General features: G+C 60.0%; 2 protein-coding genes across 5 annotated transcripts; one reads left to right on the top strand and one right to left on the bottom strand.

Moving 5' to 3' along the window:
* The first annotated feature begins 18 nt into the window (after window positions 1-18).
* On the top strand, window positions 19-17,840 carry OPRL1 (opioid related nociceptin receptor 1). Of its 4 annotated transcripts, XM_032604328.1 has the most exons (5): window positions 19-183; window positions 950-1,054; window positions 10,768-11,031; window positions 15,456-15,811; window positions 15,918-17,840. In XM_032604328.1, the coding sequence occupies exons 1-5, from the start codon at window positions 134-136 to the stop codon at window positions 16,439-16,441; spliced, it is 1,299 nt and encodes a 432-aa protein (XP_032460219.1). In that variant the 5' UTR covers window positions 19-133; the 3' UTR covers window positions 16,442-17,840. The 4 variants fall into 4 exon arrangements, with proteins under 4 accessions (XP_032460219.1, XP_032460221.1, XP_032460222.1 ...); XM_032604330.1 differs by lacking the exon at window positions 10,768-11,031; XM_032604331.1 differs by lacking the exons at window positions 950-1,054; window positions 10,768-11,031 and having other exon boundaries at window positions 41-183.
* On the bottom strand, window positions 2,544-4,705 carry LKAAEAR1 (LKAAEAR motif containing 1). Its single transcript, XM_032606928.1, has 4 exons — window positions 4,645-4,705; window positions 3,726-4,225; window positions 3,494-3,616; window positions 2,544-3,406 (listed from the first exon to the last, which is right to left on the bottom strand). Exons 1-4 carry the CDS (start codon window positions 4,703-4,705, stop codon window positions 3,347-3,349), a joined length of 744 nt encoding a protein of 247 aa, XP_032462819.1. The 3' UTR covers window positions 2,544-3,346.
* Window positions 17,841-18,829: the final 989 nt, after the last annotated feature.

The following is an 18,829-nucleotide window of genomic DNA, read 5'->3' as shown; positions in this document are numbered from 1 at the left end:
GGGCAGACGCCGGCCCGGCCCGCCCCGCCCGGCGCGCCCCGCCCCGCGTTCGGCCGGCTCCTCGCCCCACGCGCCCACTCCCCACCGCCCCGCGCGCAGGAGCGCGGCGCCTCCGTCCCCACCGTCGCTTAGGATGGCCCGTGCAGATGATGGGGCCTCTGGCCCCCCGGGGCGGCTGAGATGGTACTGCGGCAGCTGGGGGTGTGGCCGTGCCCCAGCTCTGCTCGGCAGGGCCGGTCCAGCGTTGCCGTTACGGGGTGGGGTGGGGTGGAGGTTGTGGGGGGGGCGTCCCCATAGGTTACTTGCCCCGCTCGAGGGAGAGGCCCCCTGGAAAGGACTGTCCCCCGTGGCCAGTTCCGGCCTGGCCCTAGCCTCTCCGGCACTGGGTGTCCTCACCTGTGAAATAGGGTTAAGGGCGCACTGTCACCGTGCTGTAGGGGACTTCCCAAGGAAGGGGGTTCCTGGGCTTCGGTGCCAGTGATGCCGGGGGTACTGGTTCTTATATCCGGGGTCGCCAAATGTCCCTGTCTGCGGGGCCTGGCTGAGTCCCTTTCAACCCCTCCAGTTGCCACACCTCCCCTTTGCCACGAATGCCCGTCCCTTCTCTTTGGACAACTCTCATATCTTATGAGCTGGTATAGCTGTGAGTTAAATCCCTTATCCCAGCATGCTTTGGGCCAGTGTCTGGGGGGGCCCTGACCCTGCTCCGGAAGTGGTCTGCAGTGTCTGAGTCCCCCTGGCCTGTGAGTTAAATCCCTTATCCCAGCATGCTTTGGGCCAGTGTCTGAGTGGCCCTGGCCCCCGACCGTAGGCAGCTCCTGTCCCCGGCGCCCAGGGCCCGCTCACAAAGTGCCTTCCAGTTGCTCAGGTTGCAGGTGCTCACTGTCCTCAGCGCTCTTGGGGGCATAAAGGGCAGTGGAGATTTTACGTGCGCTCCTCATTCATCCAGCAAATGTCTGCGTGTCCCCTGTGTGCCAGTCCGTGGGACCTGGCAGCGAGCAGCACAGACAAGCCCCGCAGCAGACGAGAAGTGGACTTGCAGACTGGGTGAGAGGTGAGGAGAGCTAAGGAGAACCGCAGAGCGACGAGGGGGGTGTTTCAGTGCTACTGCTTGCTCAGCACGGGACGGAGCTGGAGCCGCTGGCAGGGCAGCAGGGCAGGAGCTGAGCTGAAGAGGGTGCGGGCCAAGGTCAGGGAGGAGAGAGGGGCCCTGCAGTCCGGGGGGCGTCTTGATGCCCTGTGCCCAGGGGGCTTGGCTGCCATGTTGACAGGCTGGCTGGGACAGGGCAGAGGCTGGAAGCCTGCCCAGATGGGAGGTGGCTGCTTCGTATTTAGCCTAGATAACGGTCCCGGGAGGTAGGTCCTTCAAAGACGGGCCAGAGCTTAGTCAAGGTCACACAGCCCTGCCTCCGCCATGGTACTTGACGTGGCATCTTCACCCGCCTCCCGAGACGTGTGGGGCAGCTGGACGCGGGTGTGGGGCAGCGCACTTCTCTTCCACTCAGGCCCCGCTCTGTACGCTTCTCTGGCCCTCCCCTCCGCCTCCCAGCCCCCCATACACTGTCCTTCCTCTCACCACCCCCGCATGTCCCCCGGCCACTTAGGCCTCTCCGTGCCCCTTGCCTCAGCCCTCCTGGGTCTTCTGCCCTTCCTCTGGGGAGCCTATCCCGTATTCCACAGGAGGAACCAGGTGGGCCGGGCAGGGGCTCATTCAAGGCTGTGCAGCAGGTAATGCTGGGGGTGGGATTTGAACCCAGGACGCTCTGTCTAGAGCATGAGCTCCCAGCCCCCAGTACATTGGGCTGCGGCCTACATACTTTGCTTTCCCACAGCAGAAGCCTCCTTCAGGCCCTGCAGAATTGTCCTCGGCCACTTTCCCGGGCCTTCTCTGCAGACCGAGGACCCCTCCCTGGTGTGGGGATCAAAGGGTGCCCGTGTGCCAGCCCCACGCCTGGCGCAGAGCTGTCTGTGAGGCCGCCCTCTTGCTGGCCTCCTCGGGGCGGTGGGTGCCTCTCTCATCCTCTGTCCTCAAGTGCCTGCCTGATGCCCCCCTTCCCCTCGCCCGAGACACCTTCTCTTCCCCTGTTCCTTGTTTCCCCTGCCTGCCTGAACTGCCCCCCGCATCCCCCCCCATGGAGAGCTCCCCCCTCCCTCATGGAGCTTCCAGTCTCCAGCTCCACAAAGTTCTGGGCTCGGATCAACGCCAAGGGTGCAACAACCCGGAACAGGCGAAGGGTCCTGTGAGGGGGCAGGGCTTGCTGAGCTTACAGAGGGCTCAGGTCCCCATTCTGAGCTGCGTCAGGGAGGGCACTGGCCGCCACGGAGCAGGATTCCTTGCTGGACCCCAGCTCTGACCTCTGCCAGTAGAGGGCCCACCCCTCCCGGACCAGTTCTCTGCTGCAGGCTGGCAACTCTGCCAGAGTCTCCTGGCAGGGGAGGGCCTTGTCTGAGGCAGCCCCCCCAACTCTGTAGCCTGCTGGACTGCTGGGAGGGAGGAAAAGGGAGAGCCGGCTAAGAGAAATCTCAGTCTCTGCGAAGAGCCTGTGTTGGGCAGGAGAGTAAGTTCTCGAAGGGGAGATCTGTCCAGAACACGGGAGGTTCTTCAGAATCCAGAGGGTTTGCAGGATGTGGGTTTGTCAGAATGGAAAGGGGCGGCGGTGTCCTTCCTGTCCTCTGCGTGTGTGTGTGCGCGCGTGTGGTGGTGGTGGTGGTGGTCCAGAAAGGGGGATCAAAGGGGCAGGGGAAGATGATCAAGATGGAAAGGAAGACCCGAGGGTGATTTCTGCCTGAAGGGTCTCCCCCTCCCCAGTCTCCTGGTCCTCTGAGGACCTCCCAGGCATGGCTGACTGTCCAAAGGCCAGCTTTGGCTTCTGCAGTCACTCTCCTGTCCAGAATGTCACCTTCCTCGCTGACCCTCTGATGGAATGACCTGCAGTCTGGGGTCCTGCTTGGGTACCACTTTCTCCCTGAGGCCGCCCTTACCTCTGGGGGTGTGACTGTTGCTGAGCCAGGCTCTTCCTCCCATCACACCCAGGCTGGGGGCTCCCACGGACTCACAGGGCACCAGATTGCCTGATGGGGGCAGCGTGGGATTTGGGGGATTAGGGGTGTCCCTGCCCCCTGTGAGTCTGATGTCAGCCAGCTTGTAGCTTTCCACTTTGTTGGAGGAGCTGCACTCTGAGTACCCCAATGCCTGCGACATCGGATGTGGGAGACTCAGCATCCATCCTTCCCCCCTTCCCTCCCAGGGGACCTAGAGAAAGGAAGCCTAGACACCAGGGGGCGCTTTGAAAGTGAGAACTTTATGTAGGAGGGTGGGGCACAGTCGTGCACTGTGGGGTCGCCATCAACGCGGGAAGATGCTGCCGTCGACTTTCTCCTCCAGAATGGTTTCCACGCGCCTCCGCTGCGGGGGAGGAGGTGCTGGGGCCGGGTGTGCGGGGCGGAGGGCGGGCCCCCGCCCCTCCCCGGCCCTTCCCGGGCTCGCAGTCACCTCTCGACGGTCTAGGGGGTCTGGGATCCGCGTGGGCTTCAGCTGCGGCGGCAGGAACAGCTCCAGCCGGAGGGCGGCGCGCGCGGACTTCTGGCGCTGGATTAGGAGCGAGAGCTCCTCCGCCTGCGGGTGCCGGGGTCAGGGCGCGGGGATGTTGCGGAGCCTTGGCGACGGGCGGCCCCGCCTCGCCCTCAGAGCCCCCGGCCGGGTGGTCCCCCCGCCCCTGCCTCACCCGCAGGCGGGCGTAGCGCAGTCGGAGAGCGCGGACTCGGCCGCGGGCCTCGGCGGCCTTGAGGACGCCGAGGACCCGGTCCTGGCGCTGCGCGGGCGTCTCGAGCTGCAGCGTCCACGCGCGCGGGTCAGGCATGCGGTGCCCCAGCTCTGCTGACTCACTCGGGAAGACGGAAGCGGCCGCGCCCACGTCCTCCAGCAGGTCGCTGAAGAGCAGGTGGATGGCCTCCAGGCCCTCCGGCTTGAGGGCCCAGCTCGGCGTCGGGGTCTCCGCCTTGGCACACCCCACGCGGGCCCCCGCGCCCTGCACGCCCTTACCCGCTTGCTCCCGCGGGACCCTGCGCGCGGTCCCTTCGCCGGCTCTGGCTGCATCCTCGGGCCCTGCCGAGGGAAGACGATGTCCCGTTGGCGCCCGCTCCTTCGGTCTGACCCGGCCCCGCCGTGGGTTCCCGGCCCCGGCCCCTCTGGACCCCGTGCAGCCCGCCTTAGGGCCCGCACCTCAGGTCTCTGCAGTTTTGCCACATCCTCGCACACGTCCCGGTCAGCTAAGCCTCCTTACTCACTCCTGCATTCCGCTAGAACTTTCGGATCCACCCCCTTCCTGCCCACGGGCTGTTTCTCCCGCACTGGGAGAATGCTGAGACCCCTGAGTTGACCTCAGGCACTACCCAGGGTTGGAGACAGATTGAGACTGCTCGGGGTGAGGCTAGGAGGACACTTCCTCCCGTGCCAGGACCCTCGCTCTGTCCGTCCCCCATGTCTGCGTAGGCCTCAGACCTCTCTGTCTTAGTGTTAGGGGCTGGAGATGGAGGGGGTGGGCCTTCATTATATCTTGGGCAGAGGACTCATGCTTTTCTGGGAGATGTGTGTGTGTGTTTGATGTTGTGTGGGTCCGTTTGTGTGTCTGTGGGAGGTCTCACTTGTGTGCGGCGGAGTCTCAGAGTCGAATGGACAGCTGGCTTGCTGCAGGGGAGACGCCATCCCCCCAGCCTGTCCCACGCTGGGTCTAGATGGAGTAAGGGAGAGAGGAGCCCAGGGAAAAGGTGGTAGAGGGGGAAGGGCCCCCGAGGTGGGAGAGGGAAACACCCCGGAAGTCCCGGTGCAGCCCTGCAGGGCTCCTTTCCTTGCCCGGCCCGGCCCACGGCACCTCAGACCCCGGACCCCAGATCCTGGGCCGGGTCCTGGCCCACACTGGGACAGAGGCTGGCGTCCGCACCCTCCCCCGCCCCGTCCCTAGCGGCGGCGGTCGAGCGGCCGGCCCTTGCCTCCCATTTCCACACCCCATACTTTCTGCCTTCTCGGGTCTGGGCCTCCAACTCAGCCCAGACTCTCTGGGACTTGTTGACGCGGTTGCTCGGCAACCAGGAGGCCCGCCCCTCCCCCAAGCCAACGGGGGCGGGGCGAGCCCTCGGGGAGGTGCGTGGTCAGAACTTCGGTCCAAGTGCAGTGCTCCGAGGTCCCCGGCCAGATGCCCCGCCCCGGGACCTCCCGGCTGTCAAGGACCACGAGGGAGATGACCCTCAGCTTTGACAGCCCGGGTGCGCTCTCTTTCTTTTCTGAAGAGCCCCAAACGCACTCTTCTGCGGGCTGTGGGCCCAGCTTCCTGGCTGGAGAGGTCTTTGCTGGCTAGTTTTGGGGTCAGGGGGCGCAGATCTGAGGAGACCTTCGTGGTTGAGCCCCTTCCCCCTCTTCATGGCCCACGAGGCCTCCCACAGCAGAACTCAGGACTCTTCACCTCTCCCAGGGCAAGTCTGGGGGTTCCAGGGGTGGTGTAAGAACAGGGGTGGTGTTTTTTTTTAGACCATTGGTTTTGTTTTCTTGTTTTAAATATTTATTTATTTTCTTTCTTTTTTTCAAATAAATTTATTCATTTATTTATTTTTGGCCGCGTTGGGTCTTTGTTGCTGCGCACGGGCTTTCTCTAGGTGTGGAGAGCTGGGGGCCCCTCTTCGTTGCGGTGCGCGGGCTTCTCATCGCGGTGGCTTCTCTTGTTGCGGAGCAGGGTCTCTAGGTGCGCAGGCTTCAGTAGTTGTGGCACGGGGGCTCAGTAGTTGCGGCTCGAGGGCTCTAGAGCGCAGGCTCAGTAGTTGTGGTGCACGGGCTTAGTTGCCCCGCGGCACGTGGGATCTAAGTTCCCCGACCAGGGAGCAAACCGCGTCCCCTGCGTTGGAAGGCGGATTCTTTACCACCGGACCACCAGGGAAGTCCCCAGACTCCGGTTTTGATTTCTGGGTCCTGGGTCCCAGATTTCTGTAATTTCTTTGTGCATTTGTTAATTTCATAATGTTTTATAACTGATTCACTTAATTGATTAATTCTTTCATTTGTTCATGCGCTCATCAGATTATTCTGGATTCAATAATCCATGTACTCATCCCACAGTTGATGTTAGGCCAAAATTAGTGCATTAAGTCCATAATTTGTTAATGTATTGGTGGTTCCCACAGCGTAAACATGCCTCTTCCCTTCATTCACGGATGTGCCAAGGTGGGCATTGAGGCCCATGGATGGTGCCATTTTGGGAGTTGACGACCTGAGTCCCTGAGGGGAGAGACTGTCCTGGCTTTGGGGGTGGTGTCTCAGCTGACGTTCTGGCCTTTCTGAAGGAGGCTGTTGACTGTTGCCATTGTTTTTGGAAGTTTGCTCTGGCCTCCCAGTGAGAGGGTAAGGTTTTTTTTTTTTTTTAATACATCTTTATGGAGTATAATTGCTTCACGATGCTGTGTTAGTTTCTGTTGTACAACAAAGTGAATCAGCCACACGCATACATACATCCCCTCGCTTTTGTGGCCCCATATCTCGGGAGCTGGCATGCCATACCCCCGCTTCCCAAAGCTGCATGGAACTGTCCATCCTTCCAGCCCCCAAGCCTTTGCAGGAGCTGTTCCCTGGACGCTTCCCCTTCCCGGCCCCGGCTGCCGCAGGGCTTGTGCCTTTAGGGTGAGGCCTGGGCCTAGGGAGTCAGCTTCACCGAGGGGCTTTTGAAGGCGAAGGTCTATGGGCTCCAGAAGAAGCAGTGAGGGCTTAGGCAGGCTGACCTACCTCCTTCAAGCAGTCCTCCTGGATACACGCAGCCCAGGCCAGCACCACCTCTGGCCCTCACTCTGCGCTCCCACAGGAGTGAGTTCTCTGAGACAGGAGTCTGGGCCCTCCTCTTAGCTTCCCAGGGTCCTGGCCAGGGAGATGCAGGGGGGAAGTGACTTGCAAGAGTGGGAGTTATGGGGGGAGGGGGAGAATGGGCGTACTCTCCTGCAGGAAGGGACTTGTAACTTTCCCTCTGTTTTTGTAGGATTGAAAACCTTTGACGCCCCGCTCCTCCTTAACTCCCAGAGGGCCTGGTGTTGGCATAGTTCACATTCCTGAGCGGAGCTCCTTCCTCCTTCTCTACCCCCCAGCAGCTCCCCTGGGAGGAGAGGTGCTCCCTGTGCCTGGGGCCCAGCCACTGTGAGGCCCTGGGCCACGTCTCCCGCCTGTTTCTGTGTCCAGGATTCATGTGTTTTTCAAGGGCTGATGGGAATGCTGAGATCTAAGAGCGCGCCGATCGACGCCAAGACCTGAAAACTTCAAAATAATATCAATAAGGATTATTAAATGACTGCAAAATTTAACATTATACTGCAAATCTACAATTCTGTCACAGTGTGTAAATATTAGGAAGTTAAAAGCACAAGGAAAAAGTAATATTTTATGAAGAAGCCCAGAATTATGAAAATCCTTTTACTTTTTTTTGCACGCAGGCTTTTCTCTAGTTGCGGCGAGCGGGGGCTACTCTTCGTTGCGGTGCGCGGACTTCTCATTGCGGTGGCTTCTCTTGTTGCGGAGCACAGGCTCTAGGCACACGGGCTCAGCAGTTGTGGCTCGCAGGCTCTAGAGCACAGGCTCAGTAGTTGTGGCTCGCGGGCTCTAGAGCACAGGCTCAGTAGTTGCGGCTCACGGGCTTAGTTGCTCTGCGGCATGCGGGATCTTCCCGGACCAGGGCTTGAACCCGTGTCCCCTGCACTGGCAGGTGGATTCTTAACCACTGCGCCACCAGGGAAGCCCCATTCCTTTGACTTTTCAACAGCACAACTGGCCTGGTGGCTGAATTCCCTGGGGATGGCTGTTCTGGGTAAGGCTGCTGGCGACTGTGCTTTGATTCCCGTGCCCTACTCCGGGGGGTGTGGGGGGTGGCAAAGCACATGCGGACCGAGGGGCAGCCGACAGTGTGCCATCTGGCGTTGACGGGCTCTGAGTCACTGGGTGCAAGAGTGAGGTGCGTTCACCCCAGTTTGTGGGTGTCACCGGCACTCTGGGACCTGGGTCCTGCCCGGAAGGCCTGTGACCTCCAGGTGTAGCCCTGGTCAGCTGTCACTTGGTACGTTGCGGGCGGAGCCGTGCTCTGTGCCGTCCGTCACGTAAGCTGCGCGTCTTGGGCTGCCGCTGGTGCCCTTGCGTGTTTTGTTTTGCCTGCATGTGACGTGTGTGCTCGAGGTTGTCTTGCTTCGATACAGATGCTCACACGTGTTACCTGCTGCCCCATGTGTAACACACATGTTCTGTGTCTTATCCTGGCCGTACAGGGCTCAAGAGAGGCTGGGCCATTTCCTGGGCCAGGCCCCCTTTGTGGGAACCCTGCAGGGTCCAGGGGTGGGGGCTACCATCCCCGGGGAGTGTCGTCAGTACCCTGGCCTGGCCCCCCACGATGTGCCCTCATGGGAGGTCTGTCCAGACTGGAACTCACACCCAGCCTCAAGGCAGCCTCCTAGCCCCGCCCTTTCCCCAGGCTGAAGGCCGTTAGGAAACGCAGCTTCGTAAACTAGCGGGCAGGTGGGCCCAGGCAGTGGGGGCTGGAGGGGCTGAGGTTGGCTGCTCAGACCTCGGGGAGCCCAGGTCGGGGAGGCTGCAGGAGGGCGAGCCCCTGGGGTTCCCGCCCTGCTGGGGCTCCCAAGGTCAATGGGTTGGGGCTTCGAGCTTTGCCTGGAGAATGTGGTGCACGTGTGTGCCCTGGGCGTCTGAGGCTTTGATCTGCCTCTTCTCCCGTGTCTACCTTGTGCCTCGCGTGCACCCTAGTGTGGGTTTGCGTGGGTGTGGCCCATGCGTCTGTGGGTCCCTTCGAGTGTCTGTGCGTCCTCTGAGCATGTACCCATGTCTGTGTGTTTACCTGTGTGCCTATTTGGGCATCTTTGTGTGTGTTTTTGTGGGCCTCTGTGTCCTGAGTGCCTCTGCGGATGTGCCCCATGTCTCCACACATGTCCCTGGGTCGACTGCAGTGAAGATGCAGAGATAAGTCCTGTGGGACAGGCTGGGATGCTGAGCCCTAGGGTATCTGCCTGCTCTGTCCTCTCCTGATTCGCCAGGTATCCTAGCGACGCTGCTGCCAGTCGCCTAGCAACCAGGTCCCCATCCTTGGAGACAGATGCTTCGAGCAGGAGCCCGGGCAGGAAGAACGACCCCTTGACTGGGTGGGGCTGGCAGTTCAGCTCAGGGGTCACCCACAAGGCATGTGACCCCAGGGATGGGAAGGAGGCAGCTCCATGTCCTGCTGTGTGGGTGCTGGGGGCCCAGGCTGTGAGGCAGTGATGTTCAGATGTTGTTCAGGGACCCATCAGCCGAGGCAGAGGTGCCCTTGGCGGGTCTTCGGGTGGCAGACAGACCTGGCTTTGAACGCTGTCTCTGCCCCTTTGACGGGTGGCTTCACACGGCTGGGGTGCTGAGGCTTAGTGCCCTTGTTGGCACAGAGGTGACGCGGAGGCCCACGGTTAGGGGTGGTGGGGGTGGACAAGCTTGTGCTTGCGATGGGCTTGGCACCCAGGAGGCACGTGGGGCACACTGGACAGTCCAGACATCCTGCTTGTTTATGAGGCTCTGATCTGATCAGGGCTGGCTGGGCAGGGCCCCAGCCACCCAACCGGCGGCCCCCTGTGGCTCAGCTGCCCTGGGATCCCAGCTGAGGGGTGCTGTTCTGGGCATGGAACTCCGGCTGGGGCAGGTCTGAGTCCGTCCAAGGCCCGGCTTCTGAGTGAGATGTGGCTTCACGTCTGTCTCTGTCTTGTGTGTGTCTCTCCGAGTCTCCGTTCCATGTCTTTGTGTGTTTCTGCATGTCCTTTGTGTCTGTTCTTGTGTGTTTGTCCCTGTGTCTCCACGTGTCTGTTCCTGAGTCCCTGTGCGTCCTTGTGTGTGTGTGTGTGTGTGTGTGTGTGTGTGTGTCCGTCCACGTGTCTGAGTTCTCATGTGCACCTCTATCCCTGTGTCCATGTGTTCGAGCCTGTCTCCGTCTGGGCTCTGTGGGTCCAAGCCTCTCTGTTGTTCATCTCTAAGGGTGCACCCTGGTCCTTGCGTCTGTCCCCGTCCAGCCTGGGGCCCCCTCCTCCATCCTGCACGGCCCCGCCCCCCTGGAGCCGCAGCCTGCTCCCCTCCCCCAGCTCCGTGCAACCAGGCTGCTGCGTCTGGTCTGGCGTCTGAGAAGGAAAAGGAGCAGCTGCCACTGTGCGGCAGCCGCGGCGCCGTCCAGACCCAGAGCTGAGTCGGGCCGGCGCTCCCAGCCCTGCTCTGCCGCAGGCCGAGGGTTAGGGCCTCCGGGGTCCCAGCTCCCACGGAGGTCACCGAGGTAAGGCTGAGCCGCTGGGGGCTGGCGTGGAGGTGACCTGTGGTGGCCGCGGCTCTCAGGCAGGGGTGGGGAGGGGCAGGAGGAGGCCCTGTGCTCGGTCGCCCTGTGTCCAGTGTTCCAGGTGATTCTGGGTGTGTCTTGGTCCCTTTTGTGTCTGCGTGTGCACGAGGGCAGCTTTGGGCATCTGTGTGCGTGTGTGTGCGTGCTGTGTGTCTGTGAGCCCCCATGGGTGGACACATCCCGCTGTGTAAGCGCATCCCGTGTGGGAGCCCGCAGGCCGGCTGAGACTGTGTCCCTGTGTCTGCACGTGTGCCCCGTCCCCGGCATCCACGTTTGCGTGTCTCCGCGTGCCCGGCGTGTGTGTGTATGTGTGTGCACACGCACGTGCCTCCGTGTCTGTGGCCTGGGGCTGGGTGGGTGCTGGGTGCTGCGCTCACATGTCCCTGTGCCTCCCCAGGTACCGTGGGGCTTTGCGTGCAGGGCGGGGCATGGAGTCCCTCTTCCCTGCCCCGTTCTGGGAAGTCCTCTACGGCGGCCACCTGCGGGGCAACCTGTCTCTCCTGAGCCCCAACCACAGCCTGCTGCCCCCGCACCTGATGCTCAATGCCAGCCACGGCGCCTTCCTGCCCCTCGGGCTCAAGGTCACCATCGTGGGGCTCTACCTGGCTGTGTGCATCGGGGGGCTGCTGGGGAACTGTCTCGTCATGTATGTCATCCTCAGGTAGGCTGGGCACCCCCCCCCGCCCCCCGTCTCCCACCGGTGGGTCCCGAGCAGCTGCGGAGGGCATGGAGCAGGGGCTGCTCTGGCAGCCTTGGCACGCGGGGATCTCCCACCCCCTGTTCAATTCCTGGCCCCCTGTCACTGGGCAGGGTCAGTCCTGAGGCCCCGGTGGCTCAGCTCCTGAGGGCCGAGGCACTTGGCTGGGGGAGAGGGAGAGGCAGGGTCCAGTCCGGGTGTGGGAGCAGGCGCAGCTCTGTCCCAGATGGAGCGCCACCCTGACTCCTGAGAGGTGACGCTCCATCTGAGCCGTGCGCCAGGCTCCCAGCCAAGCTGCCGCGTGAGGACCTCACGGGCCCCACAGTGATCCCGGAAGGCAGCTCTTGTCGGCGTCGTCCGGGTCCGGTGCTGGGGCAGCTTCACGAAGCCCCTTCCTCAGCTCCGGGGCTCCGTGTTCACCGCTGGTGTTTGGGCCGATTCCAGCATTTGCTGGCGCTCAGAATGGGAACGCTTGTGGGGTCAAGGATGGCAGCCGCGCTGCTGGGGGGACGTAATGGGGGATGGCGTGGGGACGTTGTGGAAGGATGGCTGAGACAGTATGAGGGGACAGCATGGGGAAACAAAGTGGGAAGAGCGTGGGAGAGAGCGTGGGGACAGTGTGGGGGACAGCGTGGGGATGGCATCGGGACGGTGTGGGGACACACGCAGGCGTGCACACATGTATGTGCACGCACGCACGTGAGCGTGTAAATGCGTGTGCACCCGTGTGGGCGTGCGCATACTGCACCTTGTACACACATCTGTGCGCATGGACACAATACGTGCGAGCACGTACATGTTTGTACATGTGTCTGAGTGTGGGCATGAATGCGCGAGTGTGAACGCACATGTGTGCGTGTGGGCACACACGAGTGCTTCCTGTGTGTGTACACACGCCCTTGTGGCTGTGTCCGTGAGTGCATGTGTGTAAGCATGCCCTCGTACATTTGTACGTGCTGGTGTGTGTCGTGTGTGTGCTCAGACAAGGGGCTGCGAGGAGCAGCTGCCCTTCCCCCAGTGCTGACCCCGGGGTACTAGACTCACGTGCCCCTTCGTGGCTGGAGGGTGTGCTATGGGTGAGAAATGTGGGTGGGGGTGGGCTTGTTCCTCCTTCCGGTTGTGAGTGTTTCTCGTGGGGTCTCTCCTCTGCGCGGGGGCATCAAAACCCTCAGAGGCACGTCTTGATCAGAGCGGAGAGGGGAGGTCGTCTTGCCCACGAGCAGTCCCCACGGAGAGTGGTGCCTGGGACCTGCTGTGAGCACGCCGGGCTCAGAGGCAGAACGATGTGTTCTGAGCCGTGGCACGGGGTGGACTGCCTCGGTGGTCAGAAGCACCCAGTTCCAGTCCCGGCTCTTTTTTTACAGGCAACGTTTTAAAAGTAGTTTTAGGTTCACGGCAAAATTGAGGAGAAGGTACAGCGGTTTCTCATATAGTCCCTGCCCTGCCCTCCCCTCCCCAGGCATAATCTCCCCCATTATCCACATCCCCACCAGAACAGTACATTTTCACAACCGATGAACCTACCTTGATACATCGTAATCACCCCAAACCCACAGTTTACCTTAGGGTTCCCTCTTGGTGTTGTACTTTCTATGGTTTGGACAAATATATAATGGCGTGTATCCACCATTACAGCAGCACACCGAATAGTTTCACTGCCCTCAAAATCCTCCGTGCTCTGCCTGTCCATCCTTTCCCACCTCCCAACCCCTGGCAAACACTGATCTTTTTACTGTGCTCGTAGTTTTGCTTTTCCAGAATGTGGAATCGTACAGTCTGTAGCCTTTTCAGATTGGCTTCTGTCACTTAGCAGTACGCATGTGAGGGTCCTCCATGTCTTTTCATGGCTTGATAGCTCACTCCTTTTAACTGCTGAATAATATTCCATTTTCTGGGTGAGCCACAGTTTATTCATCCACCTACTGGAGGACATCCTGGTTGCTTCCAGGTTTCAGCAACTATGAATAAAGCTGCTATAAACATCCGTGTGCAGGTTTTTATGTGGATATATTTTCAGCTCCTTTGGGTAAATATCTAAGGGTGGGTGATTGCTGGGTCTTATGGTAAGAGCCTGTTTTGTAAGAAAATGCCAAGCTGTCTTTCAAATAGCTGTGCCTTCTGACGCCCTCACCAGCATTTAGTGGCGTCAGGGTTGCAAATGTTGGTCATTCTAATAGGTATGTAGTGGTATCTCGTTGTTTTATTTTATTTTATTAAAAAAAATTTTTTTTTTTTGGCTGCGTTGGGTGTTCGTTGCTCTGCGCGGGCTTTTCTCTGGTTGCGGCGAGCGGGGGCTACTCTTCGTTGCGGTGCACGGGCTTCTCATTGCGGTGGCTTCTCTTGTTGCAGAGCACGGGCTCTACGGCGCAGGGTCATTAGTTGTAGCGCACGGGCTTAGCTGCTCCGCGGCACGTGGGATCTTCCCGGACCACGGCTCGAACCCGTGTCCCCTGCATTGACAGGCGGATTCTCATCCACTGCGCCACCAGGGAAGTCCTCACTGTTGTTTTAATTTGCATTTCTCTGATGACATAGGTGGAGCATCTTTTCATGTGCTTCTTTGCTGTCTGTATGTCGTCTTTGCTGAGGGTCTGTTAAGGTCTTTGGTCCATTTTTAACCAGGCTGTCTGTGTTCTTATTGTTGAGCATTAGGAGTTCTTCGTGCATTCTGGACAGCAGTCCTTTGTCAGATGGGTCTTTGGCAAATCTTTCCTCCTGTCTGTGGCTGCTCTTCTAGTTCTCTTGACCCACTTTTCCTTTACCAGCTCTGTGGCCTTGAGAAGACCATTTAGATCCTCTGAGCCTGAATGTCCTCCTGTGCAGACTGGGCATCAAAATAGTGCTTCTGAATCTTAAATGAGTTAAAATCCAAGTGAGGAACTTGGCACAGGCATCTGCCGTCATCACTGTCCTTGTTATTTTGTCACGATTAAGGCCTCTTTGAGCTTATTCTTAATCTCTCTTAAGAGGCAGAAAGAAACCCCAGATTCCTTCATGGCAGCTTAATTGACATGGAACATTGTTGTCTCTGGTGTTGCCACCGTCACCACCACCACCATCACCACCATCATCACCACCACCACCACCACCACCACCATCACCACCATCACCATCACCACCATCACCACCACCACCACCATCATCACCATCACCACCATCACCATCAGCACCACCACCACCATCACCACCATCATCACCATCAACAGCACCATCACCACCACCATCACCACCATCATCACCATCACCACCATCACCACCATCAGCACCACCACCACCATCACCACCATCATCACCATCAACAGCACCATCACCACCACCACCACCATCACGACCATCACCATCAGCACCACCACCACCATCACCATCAACAGCACCATCACCACCACCACCATCACCATCACCAGCACCATCGCTGTCACCACCGTCACCACCACTGTTGCTAGCACCATCTCCACCACCACCACCACCACCACAATTACCACCACCACCACCACCACCACCACCACCATCACCACCACCACCACCACCACCACCACCACCATCAACAGCACCATCACCACCATCACCACCATCACCACCACGACCACCATCACCACCACCACCATCACCACCACCACCACCACCATCATCACCACCACCACCATCATCACCACCACCACCACCACCATCACCACCACCACCATCACCATCACCAGCACCATCGCTGTCACCACCATCACCACCACTGTTGCTAGCACCATCTCCACCACCACCACCGCCACCATAATTACCACCATCACCACCACCACCACCATCACCATTATAACAACTATTAATTCATTTAGCAGGTAGTTATTAAGCACCCACAATTTCTCCAGACCCATGCCAGGTTCTTGCATACAATCAGACCCCGTTAACATCTGTCCCATCCCTGCCACCATTTCCTGTTTCGGTTGCTAGGCAACAGTGAGGCCTGGTTTGGTGTGCTCTTCCAGATTCTGGAGCCCTGGAAACCTCTGGTGGTGGAAGGGCCAACATTTTGGTCCAAGAAGGGTCTTGGGGGAGACTTGAAAGGGAGGAGGACAGGTTCTTTGTCTTATGAGTCCTGTTTCTGCTCTCATGCAGGGTCAGGCAGACACTCTGCTCCCCCCACCCCACACCCATCTTTTCCAAGGCAGGCAAGTCTTTAGGCTGCGAACCATTTTTTGTGTGCTGTAAGTACCTGAAGAATTTGTTAAAATACTTGCCTTCAGGCTCCATGGCATTGGGCTGGGCCCATGAACCTACATTTTAGCAGGGGGCAGAGTGGGTGCCCCCTGTGATGGCCAAGAGGAAGGGCCCCTTGCCCTTCGCTGCCAGGTCTGCCAAGGTGGCCAAATGAAGCCTCTTCCTCCCTGTCCTCTCTGCAGACACACCAAGATGAAGACAGCTACCAACATTTACATCTTTAACTTGGCCCTGGCGGACACTCTGGTGCTGCTGACCCTGCCCTTCCAGGGCACAGATGTCCTCCTGGGCTTCTGGCCATTTGGGAATGCCCTGTGCAAGACGGTCATCGCCATTGACTATTACAACATGTTCACCAGCACCTTCACGCTGACTGCCATGAGCGTGGACCGCTACATAGCCATCTGCCACCCCATCCGTGCCCTTGACGTCCGGACATCCAGCAAGGCGCAGGCTGTCAATGTGGCCATCTGGGCCCTGGCCTCCGTTGTCGGCGTTCCCGTTGCCATCATGGGCTCAGCACAGGTTGAGGATGAAGGTCAGTGCGGGGGACCCTCCTCCCCAGTGCCACGCTGCCCTGGCTCTGGGTGGCTCTCTCCCTGCCCACCTGCCCACCTGCCCTGACCCTGCTTCTCTCCTTGCAGAGATTGAGTGTCTGGTGGAGATCCCCACCCCGCAGGACTACTGGGGCCCCGTGTTTGCCATCTGCATCTTCCTCTTCTCCTTCGTCATGCCTGTACTCATCATCTCCGTCTGCTACAGCCTGATGATCCGGCGGCTGCGAGGCGTCCGCCTGCTCTCAGGCTCCCGTGAGAAGGACCGGAACCTGCGGCGCATCACGCGGCTGGTGCTGGTGGTGGTGGCTGTGTTCGTGGGCTGCTGGACGCCCGTCCAGGTCTTTGTGCTGGTCCAAGGGCTGGGCGTGCAGCCAGGCAGTGAGACCGTGGTGGCCATCCTACGTTTCTGCACGGCCCTCGGCTATGTCAACAGCTGCCTCAACCCCATCCTCTACGCCTTCCTGGACGAGAACTTCAAGGCCTGCTTCCGCAAGTTCTGCTGCGCGCCCACCCTGCGCCGGGAGATGCAGGTGTCAGACCGCGTGCGCAGCATCGCCAAGGATGTGGCTCATGCCCGCAAGACCTCTGAGGTGGTGCCACGGCCGGCATGACTAGGCGTGGACCTGCCCATGGTGCCCGTCAGCCCGCAGAGCCCATCCACACCCAACACGGAGCTCACCCAGGTCACCGCTCTCTAGGCTGACGTGCAGCTGCGCGTCACCAGCCTCCACGGGCCACCCTGTGGCCTCGGAGGGTCTGGTGACATCATGGGACAGGTCAGAGCATTAGGGCCGCCCTCGAGGCCCTGGTCATACTAAAGCCGCCCTCCTAGTGGAGGGCGGGGAGGGGGTGCAAGGACTCACTGCTGAGCATGCCCGGCCAGAGCCACCCCGGCACTGCCAAGCTTCATGGACCGTTCTGGCCTCTCCCCTGCTGCATCCCTCTCCGGGTAGGCACACAGCCGGAAGCGTGACAGCGGCTGTACAGCCTTCCCACGTGCCCCTCGTGCTGTGTGCTGTCTGCATGGACCCTTGCAGCGTCTCCTCTGGGCAGCTGGATGGGCCAGGCGCTGCCTGGAGAGTCCAGTGGGCATCCCTGGGCAGTGGGACTCGCCCTGAGAGTGGAACTCCTCTAGGAGGCTTCTCAGCAAGCCTGTTCCCTCCAGGACACATGAACTGTTGCGCCGCAGACATGGCCGTTCAGGTTTGCGAGGTGGTCAGGAGGACCGCTGCAGGCCACGCTGTCATTTGTGAAGCAGCCCCATGTGCCTGGTCTCAGCTGTGGGGTGGGGAGGGCTCTGTGGTTCTCTGTCTGGGTTGCCTGGGCCCCCCTCGGGCTGTCCCTCAAAGCCCTCCTTTCAGACTCCATCAGAGGTCAGCGGCTGTGCAGCTGTCAGGACCCTGTGTCCTGCTTGGGTCCTGGTGGCCTTGGAAGGATGCCAGTTGGGACAGGTTCTGCCCTGCACCCCCAGTGACTGACGCCCTACTTCATTTACAAGCCTCCAGTTATCTGTGGGGGAAGCCTGAGCTTCCCAGTCAGAGGCGGCTTCGTATGCAGAGTTGGAAGGAGAGCTGGGGCTGGCAGACCTGCTTGAGGGAAGCTGCAAGGACCATCTGAGCCGTGGGGACCCTGCCCGCTGTGACCACCCAGAGAAGTACCCTCCCAGTTTGCAGATGGAGGCTGCAGCTCGGTGACTTGGCAAGCGTTCTCCCTGCAGACAAGCTGCTGAGACATCTGCAGTGGGAGAGCTGCCTCTACCTGCTGGCTGAGCTGCAGACCTGGCCGGGTGAGCGGAGGCACCTGGAAAGAGGAGGAGGTGCTGACTCTGGACTGGCCTCTCCTGCTTTGGGGACCCCGGCCATGTGGGGTCGTTCTTGGGGAGGACGGGGCTCTGTCCGTGCTGCCAGCAGCGGGAGGCTCTGAGGACCAGAGCCACTATGGCTGCAGCATTTTTGTGCCAAGGCTGAAAGACATGTGCATTTGTGCTGGTGTAACATGTGTCTCCACGTATCTATGCGTGTGGACTGTGTGATTTCCCCTGCACGTAACCAGCCCTGAACTGTCTCCAGGGGCCGTGACGGAGGGTCAGAATAACCCCCTGCACGCTGGTCAGGGCGCTCTGCTTGCAACAGGTGTTTCTGACTCTTTGGGGGGCCATTGGGGTAAATTCTCTGGGATTAGCACGTGGGGTGTAAGTAGATTCGTCCTCCAACCTGCTCTGTGCTCTCCACCTGGCTCTGTGCTTGGCAGACTGTCCCACTTTGGGAAGGGGTCGACTAGTTCATGACGTGCCGGGGGCCTGTCTTCTTTGCTTCAGCACAAAGTTTCTCCCCAATCAAGCGCTGCACTCCCCACCCCTGTAGCCAGAGGTTCCTGTGGATCCAGTGGGTGGGTGCTTCCCCACAGTGGGCTATGGGTTCTCCTCACTCCCACCTCCCCCCGCTCTAGCTCCTTTCTCGTTCCTTGGGCGGATCCAAGGGAGTTTGATGACAGATGCATAGAACTGCTTCCTTTGGCAGCCCTGAGATTCTGATATCCTCCTGGCTCCTGCGTGGGCCCGGTTCTACCCAGGCTGACTGTCGGGCAGACAACCCTGTCAGAGAGAGGGGCTTCGCAGGGGCATCCAGGGCCAGCTCGGTTGCGGTGCTTGGGCACAGGCAGAGGGGCCAATGTCCGGGTTTATATAAGTTTTAATGACAAGCAAATTGCTGTTAACACAAAAATTTAGCATCAAGGGAAAGTTTAGGGTGCCCCCTGTGATGGCCCCTTGCCCTTCGCTGCCAGGTCTGCCAAGGTGGCCAAACGAAGCCTCTTCCTCCCCGTCCTCTGCAGACACACCAGGATGAAGACAGCCGACATTTACATCTGTAGCTTGGCCCCGGCGGACACTTTGGTGCTGCCGACACTGCCCTTCCAGGGCACAGATGTCCTCCTGGGCTTCTGGCCATCTGGGAACGCCCTGTGCAAGACGGTCAGTGGCAGTTAGCACGGGGGGCGCT

Source organism: Phocoena sinus, chromosome 15 (assembly GCF_008692025.1).
Source record: "Phocoena sinus isolate mPhoSin1 chromosome 15, mPhoSin1.pri, whole genome shotgun sequence".
NCBI lineage: Eukaryota > Metazoa > Chordata > Mammalia > Artiodactyla > Phocoenidae > Phocoena > Phocoena sinus.
This window is presented reverse-complemented; position numbering and strand designations above follow the sequence as displayed.

Coding starts and splice junctions, on each gene's coding strand:
- OPRL1 (XM_032604328.1), top strand. CDS start 134: ATGGCCCGTGCAGATGATGGGGCCTCTGGCCCCCCGGGGCGGCTGAGA. Junction 184..949: donor CCCCCGGGGCGGCTGAGATG/GTACTGCGGCAG, acceptor TCATTCATCCAG/CAAATGTCTGCGTGTCCCCT. Junction 1,055..10,767: donor ACTTGCAGACTGGGTGAGAG/GTGAGGAGAGCT, acceptor GTGCCTCCCCAG/GTACCGTGGGGCTTTGCGTG.
- LKAAEAR1 (XM_032606928.1), bottom strand. CDS start 4,705: ATGGCGTCTCCCCTGCAGCAAGCCAGCTGTCCATTCGACTCTGAGACT. Junction 4,226..4,644: donor TGAGACTCCGCCGCACACAA/GTGAGACCTCCC, acceptor CTGCAGAGACCT/GAGGTGCGGGCCCTAAGGCG. Junction 3,617..3,725: donor TGCGCTACGCCCGCCTGCGG/GTGAGGCAGGGG, acceptor CGGCACCCGCAG/GCGGAGGAGCTCTCGCTCCT.